The following is a 14913-nucleotide window of genomic DNA, read 5'->3' as shown; positions in this document are numbered from 1 at the left end:
GGAAGGCAAAAAATCCAACTTTCTGCAGCAGTTGGAAAACAAAGGTAGGTCCTTCCTGATTCCCCAAAGGCAATTGGATATTGCCTGGATCAACAATCACTGGTGTTATTACCTATAAATGTTCAGTTATATTTTGAGCATTTAGGAATGCAACCAGCTCTTTTTTGAAAGAAAAAAAAAAACAATCTGTTCCTGTTTCTTCTTACCCTGTTCCTGTGATGTCCTCTTCGGACTTATCCACCAGAACTACTTCTCCCAATTGTTCTATAACTATAAACAGTGTGTGGGCAGACTTTTGAGAGTCAAGGCAATAGCATTGTTTTGCTGAGAAATAAATCAGTGTATGTATGTACAGCAGGACAGAAAAGGGCAGAAATTGGGGGAAGTTCTGTAGTCAGGCAGGATGGAAATGCTTATAGGGATTTCAGTGCAGCAAAGGCATTGTAATGTCAACTGAAACAGGGAATCAGGAGCAAGCTGGATTTCTGCTAGATCACAGATCAACAGATATTTTTAGTACTTGCAATGTCTTTAAAGGGCTTAAACTTATGGAAATGTTGATGAGATTTTTTTTTTGCCCTGCTGTAAACTTTTTCTCAACTTCTTTGATTAATAATTTGTAACTACATGTAACTATCATTGCTCTGCTTCCAGCTGATCCTCTTATCTTGCCAACAAGGTCGGTCTGATTGAAAGCATAGACCAGTGATGGCGAACCTTAGCACCCCAGATGTTTTTGAACTACATTTCCCATGATGCTCAACTACACTGCAGACTGCATTAGCATCATGGGAAATGTAGTTCCAAAACATGTGGGGTGCCAAGGTTCGCCATCACTGGCATAGACACTCTGCAGTCTCTAATGATATAATTCACCCACAGTACACCTGGTATCTTTCCAAAAGCTTTATTTCAAGCAAAGAAATACAATAGTTCATACAGGTTAACATATGTGAGTCATCACACCAAGTCATGTAACAGTCTTCACTGGGAGTAAAGCGTGTGAATAACAATTAGAACTTGGTTGGAAATATCTATGTTACACAGATTTTATTCATATAATAACATTTGTGCTTGAACACACATGTATTAGATAGACTGAGTCTAGTATTCGCCCAGAACATTGGGTTATTCTTGTTGAGCATACATAGATGTTAGTAATGGTTGACTCTCTGGGCAGTGTTTGGTCAGGTTGGGTCCCCAGATCATAGGGCTTCTTAGGCTCCTTTCACATGGGCGGTCCGCCCAGTGGACTCCGATTTGCTCAGCAATGGATCGATCCACTGATCCCCGCTGATCAGACAGATGACAGGTCTGTCTCCACTCACTGTGTAGAGACGGACCTGTCAGAGCCTCGCTCTCCTCTATGGGGAGATCGGATGAAAATGAACCGCCTGTCCATCTTCTGTAAAAAACAAAGTCTGTCTGTTCATATTTGTTTTCAAGTAAAGTTCCACTTTAAGCAACTTTTAAATAGTAAAATGCAGCACTTTTTAAACCTAGGGACACTTTTCAAACCTAGGGACACTTTTCAAACCTAGGGCTACGTGCAAGGCGCCTAAGACCCAGAAGTAGGTTGTCCACCACCGTTAAAGAGTCAGGATTCCCTGTATTACAATTTTCATTATGTGACACCTCTTGCGTGATGCAAACCAGCAGACATCAGGGCTGTTTTAGTTTGTCTTACAGCAGCCTCAGGATGAGATTATTCTGGAAGAACAAAGGAGAAATAATTGGGTGGAAATCAAAGTAGCCATGACCAATTAGCACATGTTATTATCACCAAAAAAATGCTGATTTTGTTAAAATAAATACATATGAAACTGTATCTATCTTTCGTAGATGGTCTTCCATTTTCTACATGTGACATATCCCCCATACATATATTCATTTGTCATAATTATTTAATCAGGTCCTCCATTGTGTTTCTTCTCTTTTTGTATTTTCGGCCTTCCTTGTTTTTTTTTAGGTTGCCATGGAAGATCTGTACATCAAAGATGTGTATAGAACAAAAGTGTCTCTTGGAATAATCCTAGTCTGACTGTAATTGTAAGTCATACACAGTGCAACTCATGGCAGCCTCAGAAACTTTACTGTTTTTCAGTATTTTATTCCCACCATCATAAACCAGAATCTTAAAAAGTTACACATTTAGAATCGTGTAAGAATTCGGAATAATATAAACCCATTATTTTGAATTTAGGCATATATTTGCATAAATGTTCCGATTATGTGTTTTTTCTTTATTTTCGAGCAGAGTGTCACAATAAGAAAATAATTTACTATAATAGAGCAAACATCATGATGTTTTTAAGTAGCAACTGCCCTTTTTTCCCCCCAAATCTTACAATGTATTAAGAAGCACAGATAGAAAGATGTATTTTATCCAGAAGTTTTGACTTTCCAGTGAGCCTTATCTGCGAGCAGTAGGTGACAGCTTGCTGCCGTTATTTCATTTATGCATTTTGACAGATGGCACTGGAGAGTATAATGCACTTTTAGACTTCTCCATCAGTCTAATGGAGGTAACCGAAGGTTCTTTCAATTCTTCTCTTGGCACAAGAAGTATGTCAGCGAAATTACCTTTCTTTGTAATGATTAAACCTCACAGGCAGAAACTGTTACAATTATATATCGGGAACTCTGGTAAACATTTACATATGGGTGTGCTGTAGACACTTCCTTATATCTCTTTAATTAACGTGATTTATATTCGGTAAAAGTGTGTTATAACAAGTCAGATAGATAGATAGATAGATAGATAGATAGATAGATAGATAGATAGATAGATAGATAGATAGAGAGAGAGAGATAGATAGATAGATAGATAGATAGATAGATAGATAGATAGATAGATAATAGATAAACAGATAGATAGATAGTAGATAGAGAGATAAATAGATAAAGGTATTTTGTATTTTCTAGGGGAAAAAATAATTTATTGGATCACAGCATCCGCTGTATTTTCTATATAAAGATTTCATTGTTTGCAATTCATGCAGTTTACACAGACTGTCACTTACCCAAGGGTTATCCAATACGTTCCTTTACAAGTTATCATATTTCCACAGATTGAAAAACAAACAGACAATTAGAAAGATTAATTAAGATAATTAGTATTTTCAGTGTTACGATTTCATTGTTTGAATATTACTGAATCAGTGGAATTTCGCACACCTGCGTGTTTTAGTGAGTTGTTACACTTGTCAACATCTTGCCATAGATTAAAAAATAGACAGATAGAGATAGATAGATAGATAGATAGATAGATAGATAGATAGATAGATAGATAGATAGATAGATAGATAGATAGATAATTATCTGTATTTAAAAAAAAATGTAAAGATTTCATTGTTTGTAGCTTATATAATTTGTAGAATGCCATTTATACACATGGTAGTCACCAAGTTCAGATACTGATGGTTATCTTTTTATAGATTAAAATATAGATAGATAGACAGATAGATAGATAGATAGATAGATAGATAGATAGATAGATAGATAGATAGATAGATAGATAGATAGATAGATTATGATTATCTCAATTTTTTTAATCTATTTAATTTTTTTGTAAATATATTATTGTTTGGAGTTTATATAATTTGTGGAATGCCATTTATACAAGTGGTAGTCAACAAGTTCAGCTACTAATGGGTATCTTTTCCTAGATAGATAGATAGATAGATAGATAGATAGATAGATAGATAGATAGATAGATAGATAGATAGATAGATAGATAGATAGATAATTAGTACTTTCTATTTAAAAATGTAATTCTTTGTAGCTTATTTGACCTGTGGTGTGTCACTTACACAAGTGTCATCCAATAAGTTCATTTACAAACGATCATCTTTCCAATGCTTAGAAGAATCCCGAGAACACAGTAGGAAAGAAGACTTAATTGACCTTGGGGGGCTACATTGATTTTCTCCACATGCATCTTCATTTCTGATAAATTATGAAGCCATTAATTTGCTGGGGAGATGGAGGGACCAGCCTGCAGCACAGATGTGTCCTAAGCAGACAGGCTTACAGCTCACTGAAATGCCAAGAAGTGCTGGAGGAGAATGAAAAGTCCTAAGTGTTAGGCTTCGTCCCCTGTCCTCCGAGGACTGGTGAGCTCGGTTCTACCCAATGGATTTATAGACATCACTTTTAGGTTCTAGAAAGTAAACAGGACATGTAATTGCTCTATATATGGAAATGTATTTTTATATTTGTTTTGTATATTTCCACCAGTTACTTTTTTTATAATCAAAACTCTTTCCTTCCTTCCCTCCTTCCCTCCTTCCCTTCCCTTCTCTTTCTTTCTTTCTTTTTTTTTTTTCTTTCATTCTTCCTTCTTCTTTTCTTTCTCCTTATTATTGGTAGTAGCCTGACGTTCATCATAATACTCTGGCTTCACTATTTAATAAGCCCCTAGCATGCATGCGGGTTGAAAGTTCAGTCTTTACTAGCAACTTACTAATTTGGGGAGCCATTGCAACACCATGGCAGTCCAGCAATAATAAATTCCAGAAGGTGGTTGGTATTTTTCTCATCACAGGTTTCCTCTAAATGGAGTATCTTAAAAAAAATAATAATAATAATAATAATAATTGTCGTCATTTTTTTAATACTCTGAAATTGACCACTATAGAACAAGATTCATTACTTGGAAATTTGGAGCAAGCTTTATTTATTTTGCGGTTTGCAATGGGGAATAGATCAGTGTTATATGAAATAACTCAAGAACACACTGAATTTTTGAGCGTTGTCTGTTACTCGTGATAAAATTCATATCTGTCAGTTGTATATTTGGATATACTGTACAGTAAACGTCACCTAGTGAAAGAATATGTTTTACACTAAAGCTAATATTAGGAAGGAATATTCTCCCGCTGCTATACAATAATACGGTTGCTTTTTAATGCATGGGACTTCTATATAGTTCATACAAATGGTTCAAACAGGTATTAAAACTAGAACATTTAACATTTTTAATTCAAAGTTGTATATATTTTCGTTTCTTAAAATCTTTTCCTTGACTAGCACAATTCTACATGCAGGAAGGTCTGTCTCCTAATCATTTGAAAAAGGCCAAGCTTATGTTTTTCTACACACGCTACCCCAGTTCCAACATGCTGAAAACCTACTTCTCCGATGTGAAGGTAAGTCCTCTCATGTTTTACATATAATCTCAGTATTGTAATGATTGGAATCATCCACCAGATCCAGTGGTGAGGCTTTTAAATGCTGGATTTTATGTTTGGCCCTTACCTCAAGGCCTAAAGTGTATCCAAAAAAAAACATACAGTACAAAAATGGGTGTTATTATTGCCTGATATATTACCGGTCAATACTTTTTGACAATAAATTGGTATTTGGCTTTAAAATAAATGTACAGTCAAAATCTTAGGATAGAATGGTGAAGGATTAGAACTTCTGTCAGACTTTTCTTTATCTCTGAGTTGCCCCTGGCAGATCTACCTACATTTCCTAATGACCATTGTGATGAGAAATCTAAAATGTTACAGTTGACGTCAGAACAGGAACAGAAGGGAACACCTGTTCTGGTGGCAACTTTTGTAAGCCATTGTGAACACCCCATGGCAGTGTTATATGGTTTGTCCCAACCCCTATAACTGACTCTTTTGCTGGACAGCTTGGTTTTTAACTGTAAATAAAATATACATAAAGGCAAGCAAGGTAAGAAAAAAAAATAATGTATATACTAAATACAATATTTTTGCTACAGAGCTCCTTCACATTGACATTGTAGTTGTCACCAGTAAAGTTTTGTAAATGTAACCATATCCATCTGACATATCTAATACTGTAAAAGAAAAAACTGCAATGAAAGTTTATCAAAACTTTCAAAACGTAATGATATTTAAATTTACATATACATTTCAATGGTGGGCTTCATGCAATGTATTCAAACAATAATGAATTATTTAAATAATTTAGATGATAGACTTCAAGCAATTTATTCTAACAATAATGTATTATTTAGTATACTTTGAATTAATAAAGACATGTGAGATAAAAAAAAAAGAGACATTTTTGTTCTAAGCTTGGAAAACGTGGTTTTTAAAATAATCCTAATAAAATTCTTTAAAAAAAAAAAGGAATTTAAATACCGTATGCTATCATTACAGGTTTTACATCCATACAGTTACCAAAATAATTTTTTTTTTGCTACTGTGCTCCTTTAATGATATTGTAATTTTTCACCCGGAAAGTCTTTTAAATTTAAGCATGACAGATGTAATACACAAAAAAAAACTGCAATGATAGTATAGAAAAAGTTCAAATTTTAATAATTTAATTTAAATGATAGATTTTGCGCAATGTGTTTAACCATTACCTGTTGCTATTGGTTTTGGTTGTGGTTAGCCTTTAAAACAAAAACTTCGGCCCTTCACTGCTGCTTTTTTTAATCACTCATTAGGACAATTAAAAAGTTAGCAACGCTTCATATCTTCTACCGATCTTTGATGAAGAAAAAGGCAGATAGGCTGCGTGTAAACAGGAAACGCGGTTCAGCCATTCTGGTCCACAGTAAGACATTGTTTACACATTAAGTAATAATCGTGTGATAAAACTCAAGGGACGCCTAAACGACGTCCAAGGGCGGCCTCCGCTCCGTTCAGGGACATTCTTCTAATTGGCCCCGTCTGCGCCACTTTCCCATGCTTCTGCTTATATAAGCAAACCGTAGCTTGCCACTCTCCCTTTCTAAAGAAAACACGGCTTTGACATTTTCCCCCTGCACTTGCGGACGGAAGAAAAAACAAAACAAAAAAAAACAAAAGTGTTGATTGTCCTTTATTTACACCTTAATTTGTTGTTGATGCCGTCTACGCGGAGCATAAGGAAGATGAACAAAGTGACAGATTCAGGGCACATTATTCAAATGAGGGTATGAAAGGCATTGACTTCCAGCTGCACACTCCTTTAATACACACAATATCGGGCACTCCTTTCTTATTTGTTGTATATATTTTTTTTACCAAAGTAAATATGTCATTGTCTTGGAGTTTTTGTTGAGAATTTAAAGTTTTGCATTATCTGGTCTTCATTACACTAATCTTACACGTGGTATTTTTGTCTCTTCATGGCAGCAAACATTAAATTAGTGACATAAGAAAAAGAAAAAAAATTGATGTGACGCTCGGAAGTGTCACTTGCCTGAAGCTCTTTATTGAGCTTGATTTACTGAAGGAGTTGAAAAGGGCTCCTCATCCAGGGTTCCGCCAATGTTGCAGTAGATTTATATCTGCCCAGTTGTGACTTTACTGTTCCCCCTGCAGCTACCACTAATTTATTACCACCGGGTGGATTGATATTAGCCTGATGATATGCGTATAGGTCTGATTCCTGGTGTCACACTGTGGGACGTAGGACAAGAAGATAGGCCTGACTCTCCTAGAAGCACAGTGCCTTTTGAATGGAAAGGTTGCAGACTGAAGTGGATGCTAAGATTTCTTTCAAAAACAAATAAGGAGTACTAAGTTTCCATCTCAGATTTGTAAAAGATTAGGGTAGAAAAGTTCATAGCACTTCAAATTTTTATTTGACAAAGGCCCCTTTCACACAGGGTGGATTCCGTTCTGATCAGCTCACAGATCCCCTGCTGATCATAGCAGAGCGGGCTCTGCCCTATGGGCAAATGGGAGTAAATGGACCATGTTCGTTTACCCCCAGCTACCTAAACAGGGGGGGGGGGGAAGTGTCCTTTCTGTTTTTTTATCGGACCCTGAGGTCCATAGAGATGAATAGTCCTTGCGATCAGGTTTGCCCAAAAAAACAGACAGGCAGACTTGATCAGAACGCTTGTGTGAAAGGGGCCTAGGGCTTCATGTGGACACAGCCTACTTTGACCGCTGGGTGCGCTGTAAAAAACGTTCCTATTCTGAAGGCGATTGTTCTGCATTCAGGAGAGAAAGGTTGAGGGAGGTTAAACCTCCTAAAACCGCAGCAGCTCCTAAACTCTGATAAAAACCTATGTGTACATTGACGCATAGGTGTTTATGGAGTTGAGTTTAGGAGCTTTGGCAAAAAAATACCAAAAGCTACTAAACTCAAGTTTAGGAGCTGTATTTTCCTTGCCCATGGCTCATCCTCATAGTATTTACAGCCTCTTTTTTTAGAAAATAGACCCTATTTTAGATATTAACCCTATGGGCAAAGGAGGAGAAATGCAAGTAAGCACCACTAAGTATCATCTGTTCACAAGGGGTAAAAAACTATTGGCTGAAAAAGGCTAACATTTCAAGCTTTGCCGAGATTGACTGGCAAAGGGGAATGCACCTGTTACTACCCATGGTCATGAACAAATCAATAGCCCCAACTAAAACTTTTCTTAAAGAGGCACTGTCAACTTTCCCCCCAACCCCTTAAGCTCACAGTTTATTTGCTCCCTAGATACTCCCTCCTCCATCACAGCACTGAGATCACCACTCTATGACCAAAGTTATTGGTAACATTGCTCCCTTGTAACAAGACTTTAGCATACCAATTGGCTGCAATAGGTAGGGAAAATGTCAAGCTAAAAAATGTTTTTCTAGTTTTTGATAGAGCAAGGAAGGAAGAACCCTTGCTAAGGTTTTTACTGTTGTTCAGGCCTCAATTGGAAAGACTTATCCTAACATCCTGACAATGGTTTCACCAGACAGTAAGTGAGGGAAAATCTGTAACGATGACATAAATATAAATCTGATGGGGTTTTAGCCTTTCACTACTCCACTAAAAAAAGCATTTTATTTCTGTCTGTGTTACTGTTGGAGAGTTTCTCTCACTTCTTGTCTAGTAAACCGTTATCAGAAGGACAGGATTTAAGGAGAGATCTTTATAGGGGTGATATAAAAACTTGCACTCCACTCTACCAGTAACTAAGTAGAAAGGTTTTGGCTGGACATACACTTTAGGAACGTATGTAATATAACTGGAATGCTATGAATGGCTTTTACCTTGATTAATAATTTGTCTCTGAAGGTTCGTAATAAACCAGGTCATGGCTAGTATAGGTAGTTGCGTTCAGCTGGATTCGTTCTGTAAAGTTGAAGATATTTTGCAACTTGTCCAAGCCCCTTTCATCAGTTGGATTAAAGTGGAAGAAAACCTTGGCTATAAATATTCTTAAAAATGTTCCCTCCCCTTCCTCCTGCCTAACCTGTATTAAAAAGATCTGTGTACTTACCTATTTTCAATCCATTACGGTCACCTCATTCTGAAGCTTTGTGTAAGGGAGCGCTCAACAACAGTGAATTCCTGGAGTGGGGATGTCACCCAAAGGCACCCATAGGGAAGCTGTTGTGGCCACCTTCTCCTCTCCCCTGCAGCAACCACTCATTGGCACGGGGAGCTGGAGCTGCTCATTCACGTGACCAGACTAGATTGGATAAAAATTGGTACACAGATATTTTTCTACAGGCTATGCAAGATAGGTACGAGGAAAGGGAAGGGAACATTTTTAAGAATTGTTAGAGTTAGGATTTTCTTCCACTTTAAGGTGTTAATGCCACATGTATTGATATAAAGGTCCACGTGGAACTGAAGAAGTGGCTTGGAGAAGCTGTAAAATGTTTTTTAACATTACAAAAAAAATCCAGTTGAATATTACTAGCTACTGCTAGCTTTAAGAATTATTGCAACACACCGGGGTTGATTTACTAAACCTGCAAAGTGCAAAATCTAATGCAGCTGTGCACAGAAACCAATCAGCTTCCATTTTTTTTTGTCAAAGCTCAATTGAACCAGCTGAAATTAGAAGCTGATTGGCTACCATGCACAGCTGCACCAGATTTTGCACTCTGCAGTTTTAGTAAATCAACCCCACCATCTGAAGTGAAGCATTCATAAGACTGCAAATTTCCATCTCTGTTTTTGAGGATGCTATTCTGATTAGTATTCCTACTAATGAGAGTCTGCTCCTGCCTTGTACCGATTTGCTCATCTTATCAGTATGTATTCAAATGAGGACCAGCCCCAGAACCCTAACATTGATGCTTTGATAAAACTATAAAAGGCTTGTTTAACTTAAAGCAGATGCCTTGTTTAAAAGCTTTATTAAGTTTGTATACAGCTTTGCAGATTTGATAGGGAGACGGCCACCTGTCTTTTCTTGTCAGCTGTAATCACTAATTTTATATTAGGCGAGAGCTTTAAAAAGCAACAAACTCTTCTTCAATTATACCGGGCACGTGGCGTTAATCATTATGGGCTCTTGTGTGTTTGAAACAAGTCAGCTGTGTTTGTCCACTTTATTTAATAGCCAGAAGCCGCTTGGTGTTAGAGTGTAGGTTTATGTTAATTCTATGCATATGAATTTCATCTATAGCTAGTACATAAACTGCCGGCGTAGCTGTTTAGCTGTTACGGCATTTGTAGGAAGGTAAAGAGTGTGCAATAATATTCATGGACTAGCTTCATGTGCTCACTGACCCAGCTTCATTATTTGCTGGCTCTGTTGATGCCAACCTTGGAATTTTCAGACAACACCCTTCATTTAAACCTCACACTAACCCCTCAACACTTACCCACCCTGTAACCCTAACACTGACCTTCCCTGTTTAAAAAAACGAACTTTATCACTGACACTCCTATAAGCTTAACAATAACCCTCCCTGTAAATTTACCACTAACCCTCCCTGTCACTCTAACACTAGATCTCCTTGTATCCTAACACTGACCCTTCCTGCTACCCAAACACTGACCCTCCCTGTCAACCTAACACTAAACCCCTTTGTATCCCTAACACTGACCCTCCCTGTAACCCTAACACTGACCATCCCTGTAACCCTAACACTGACCCTCCCTGTAACGTTACCACTGACTCTCCCATAAGTGTAACAATAACCCTTCCTGTAAATTTACCACTGATCCTCCTTGTACCCTAACACTGACCCTTTCTTGTAAACCTAACACTGACCTGTTACCCAAACACTAACTCTCCCTGTAAATTTATCACTGACCCTCCCATAACTTTAGCGCTGACCCTCCCTGTCACCCTAACACTAACCTCCCTTGTAACCCTAACACTGACCCTTCCTATAACCCAAACACTAACCCTATTTGTAACTTTACCACTGATCCTCCCATAAGCTTATAAATATACCTCCCTGTAAATGTTCTACTAACCCTCCATGTCACTCTAACTCTGACCCTCCCTGTCACCCTAACACTAACCATCCTTGTACCCTAACACTGACCCTCCCTGTAACGTTACCATTGACACTCCCATAAGCTTAACAATAACCCCCCTATAACTTTATCACTGACTCTCCCTGTCACCCTAACACTAACCCTCCTTGTACCTTAACACTGACCGCTCCTCCGACCCAAACACTAACCCTTCTTGTAACTTTAACACTGACTCTTCCATAAGTCTAACAATAACCTTCCCTGTAACTTTACCTTGACCCTTCCTGTCACCCTAACACAAACCCTCCTTGTAACCCAAATAACAACACTGACCCTTCCTGTAATCTTAGCTCTAATGTGCTCTATATTCCTGATACCAATGCTCCTTGTAACTCTAACCCTCCTGGTAACCTTAACACTAACCCTTCCTGTATGCCAAACACTAACTATACCTGTAACCCATATATTGACCATTCCTGTAATTTCTACTCTAAACCTCCCCATATCCCTAATTCTAATCACCCCTGTCACACTAATTCTAACCCAATCACTCAAGCACTCTTGTGTAAACTTAACCCTTTCCTTTCATACTCACCTCTACAGTGCCAGGTTTGTCTGTCTCAAGAACCAACCCTTATGATGTGAAAAGATGTCAGAGCCAAAGTCTCAGAGATAGAATCTACTAATTCATGTACAAGACCTATATTAGTTATGTAGCAGGTGAAATACTGATGGAATATAGGAATGTATGCACTGAAAAGCACTTCATTTATAAGTAGGTTATGCCCACTATAACTGCATAAAAAAAACTATTTACGTTCTCCTCTAAGGAGCAACCACAAGGCATCCATAAACTGCAAAGTGAAATCACAAACTAGTTCCAATCTAAAGTTCATTTAATACATTATAGGCAAATTCAGCTGCTGCTTCACAAAGCTTCTATGTGGCACTTGAGTTTCCTGTTACGGTTCTGTAAAAAGTCCCTTTATGAGAACAACAGTAAATGCTTGGAACCAAGGAAGGCACTGGCTTCCATTTTTTCAGGTTCAGATTTGGGACCATTTAGATAATAAGGATATCACCAGCCACAAGGATTTTACCAGTGAACTTCAAAATAATAATGCCAGAATGAAAGCCACAGACATTAAATTCCAAAGCTATCATTTTACAGAAATTAATGTAAGAGCTGTGCACATTAGGAGCCTGTACTCCCCCAGTCTCTAAGCACTTACCCACCATGCCTATTGCTGATTTTGGATGTAAATATAAGAGAGCTCAAACACAAAATCTAATAATAAAATGTTGTAAAAAACAAGCAATTGTTGAGAATCTCTGAGCTGGCAAATGACACCGTTCCCTTTTTTCAAGAGGTGCCACCTGGAAGAGTAGAAGGCTTTATTTAGCCTCAAACATCTCCTGGATTGGCACAAACAGTATCGCTGGTGATAGCGCTTGGAGTAGGCCTTTGTGCCAGAGTGGTTTTACGTCTGGTGCCGCTTCCTTTCTGAAACAGGAGCCTTTGTGAGAGGCAGTGTCAGAGCCCAGATAAGAGAATTGATTTCACCCTAGTGTTATATTAATTGTGCAGGTCTTTAGGCCACATGGCTCTCTCCCTCATCCGAAGCTGGCTGTAGGCTCTGCAGGTGTTATCACCTCAAGGGTCAGGAGGGTTCAGAAGAGATTTAGAAAGAAAACCAAGCCTTTTTTTACTGCTGTCAAGAGAAGCAGAAAAAAGAACAGCTGCTGGGAGGTGAAAGTAATCACTTTGCATGTAATGCTTTAATAGGTCTTGCACAGAGCAAGGGCAGAATTTTATAAGACAGAGGCATAATTAATGAGGCGATGCAAAGAGCAATAGCGTACATAAACACATAGCAACCAAGCAAAACATTTTGTCATCAATCAGAACATTCCAAAATTGGGGTCCTATCCATTGAGTCCTCTAAACCCTATTTGTATCTAACCTCAGACCATCCAACATGACCAGTTCAAGAGATAAGGGCTGCTCTGCTTCTAAACATATCTCTCTTACCTTGCCCAGAGGTACCTACACACTTTGGAGACCTTTCACCCAATCTGGCTCAAATCCGGAAGAACGTTTGTATGTCTCTATCAAAAAAGAGGAAACCCCTAAAGTGGGACTTTGAGAGCACTACCACACAATCAGTAAAGTATACAAATTACATAAAGTATTTTTTGATACTTTCCTTGGGATGTGGCACACCTATATTAGTTCTATTTATAATATCCCCTTCTTTATTTGTATGTCTCTAGGCCACACCAGAGCACAAACACCAAACTTCACCCAATCTTTCTCAAGAACAGAGTTTACTGACTGAATGAGCTCTCTGGCTGATTGCTATTGTTTTACTCAAGGTAGCTGGTGTCGACTACGCACTCCCCTCGCCATAGGCACTCTTTTCCATTTTTGTCCAGAGCAAATGTGTATGCTTGTAGCATATTTTTTTCTGAGGATTTTTGGAGCAGCTGGATTGGCAATGACTGCAAGTCAGTGACATTTTTGAACACTGTCATGTTGCCCATTTAAGGAGACCCTTCAGCTTACCCCCTCAATTGCTCTAATTCTTTATGTGACAGTGCTTGGGCCTGAGCAGCCAACCATCAGACTCAAACACTGTTAAATGTGACAAGGCAGTGTTGTCATCCACCTCAGTAAGCGTTGATACCCTTTGAAACCAGATGCTACCCCGGGTGAAGTTCTGCAGTGAGGTGGTGGTAAAGCAGTGCAGCTGGTTGGGTATGACTTACTGGGGATGGGCTTTCAGGAGACACTGACACTCTGCCTTGAATACCAGATGACCAATCTGAATGTTTATACATGCTGGGGGGGGGGTTAAATATTGGCCAATTATGACATAACCAAACCCAATTTCTGAAAAAAAACCACTAAACAGGGACAGTCTAACAAAAAGCAATGGACCATCTGCAGTAGCTATTTAACTTGGTTGTAAATAATCACCTTGTAAAACAACCCATTCAGTATAAAATAGAAATTAAAGGAAAAACATTTATAGATTTAAAAAACCCATCTAAATCCCTTTTTTCCCTTTTTTATAAGTGATCACATTCCCTCTGTTCTCAGCTGCATAAGAGCTGGGGAAGGAGAAACAGCAGTACATTGAACATCCCAGTGAAAGGCTGTGCAATCGGTGTGTGTCAGGACAAGTCTGATCATTGGAGTAGAGCACACTGAGTTCCTAGCACAGCTAGAGAACTGACCACCGTATGTTCTCATGCTCAGTGTGGTCAGTTTTTATTAGGAATGCAGAGGGACTGGCATGAACACCAGGGATTTCACACAAAGGAAGCAATACAAAGAGAATAGAATAGTTTTTCATACAAGTACATGGTACAGAAGGCACATATAAGGAATATGAAATATTGGGTTTTCATACTCTTTAACAACTCCTCTAAATTTCCTGGCCCTTAGGTCACAGGAAAGAGCCTTAGAGCAGATTTTTTGGTATCTTGTAGTTTTTAACTCAATTTCTTGCTAACATTTAGTAGTTTTTGTGGATTTGGAATTAGCAGTTTGTGTACCTGTATTGAACAGGTGTCTGTGTTCCTCCTTTGTGTGCCTATATTCTTAATAGCCTATTGTTTTAAGTGCAAATATCTATCCACCACATTTGTGAAACTACAAGTCAACAAAGGACACTGCCAGGTGAATCAGTAATTTTAGTCTTTCCCTTTAAAATCTGCAGTCCTTAACAGGTTGGGGTGGGTTTTGAATCTGAAAAAACCAACCTCAAGTTGTCAAAAGTA

At 38.2% G+C, this 14913-nt stretch overlaps 1 protein-coding gene across 1 annotated transcript in view; it reads left to right on the top strand.

Moving 5' to 3' along the window:
* The window catches only part of PROX1 (prospero homeobox 1), a 96327-nt gene that overhangs the window by 29701 nt on the left and 51713 nt on the right, over positions 1-14913 (top strand). The window contains exon 3 of the mRNA XM_040351455.1: positions 5032-5150. Coding sequence (XP_040207389.1) covers positions 5032-5150 — 119 coding nt within the window. The remainder of the gene's footprint in view (positions 1-5031; positions 5151-14913) is intronic.

Source organism: Rana temporaria, chromosome 4, assembly GCF_905171775.1.
Source record: "Rana temporaria chromosome 4, aRanTem1.1, whole genome shotgun sequence".
Lineage (NCBI taxonomy): Eukaryota > Metazoa > Chordata > Amphibia > Anura > Ranidae > Rana > Rana temporaria.
Note: the sequence above shows the minus strand (reverse complement) of the source record. Positions and strands in the feature narration are given on the sequence as shown.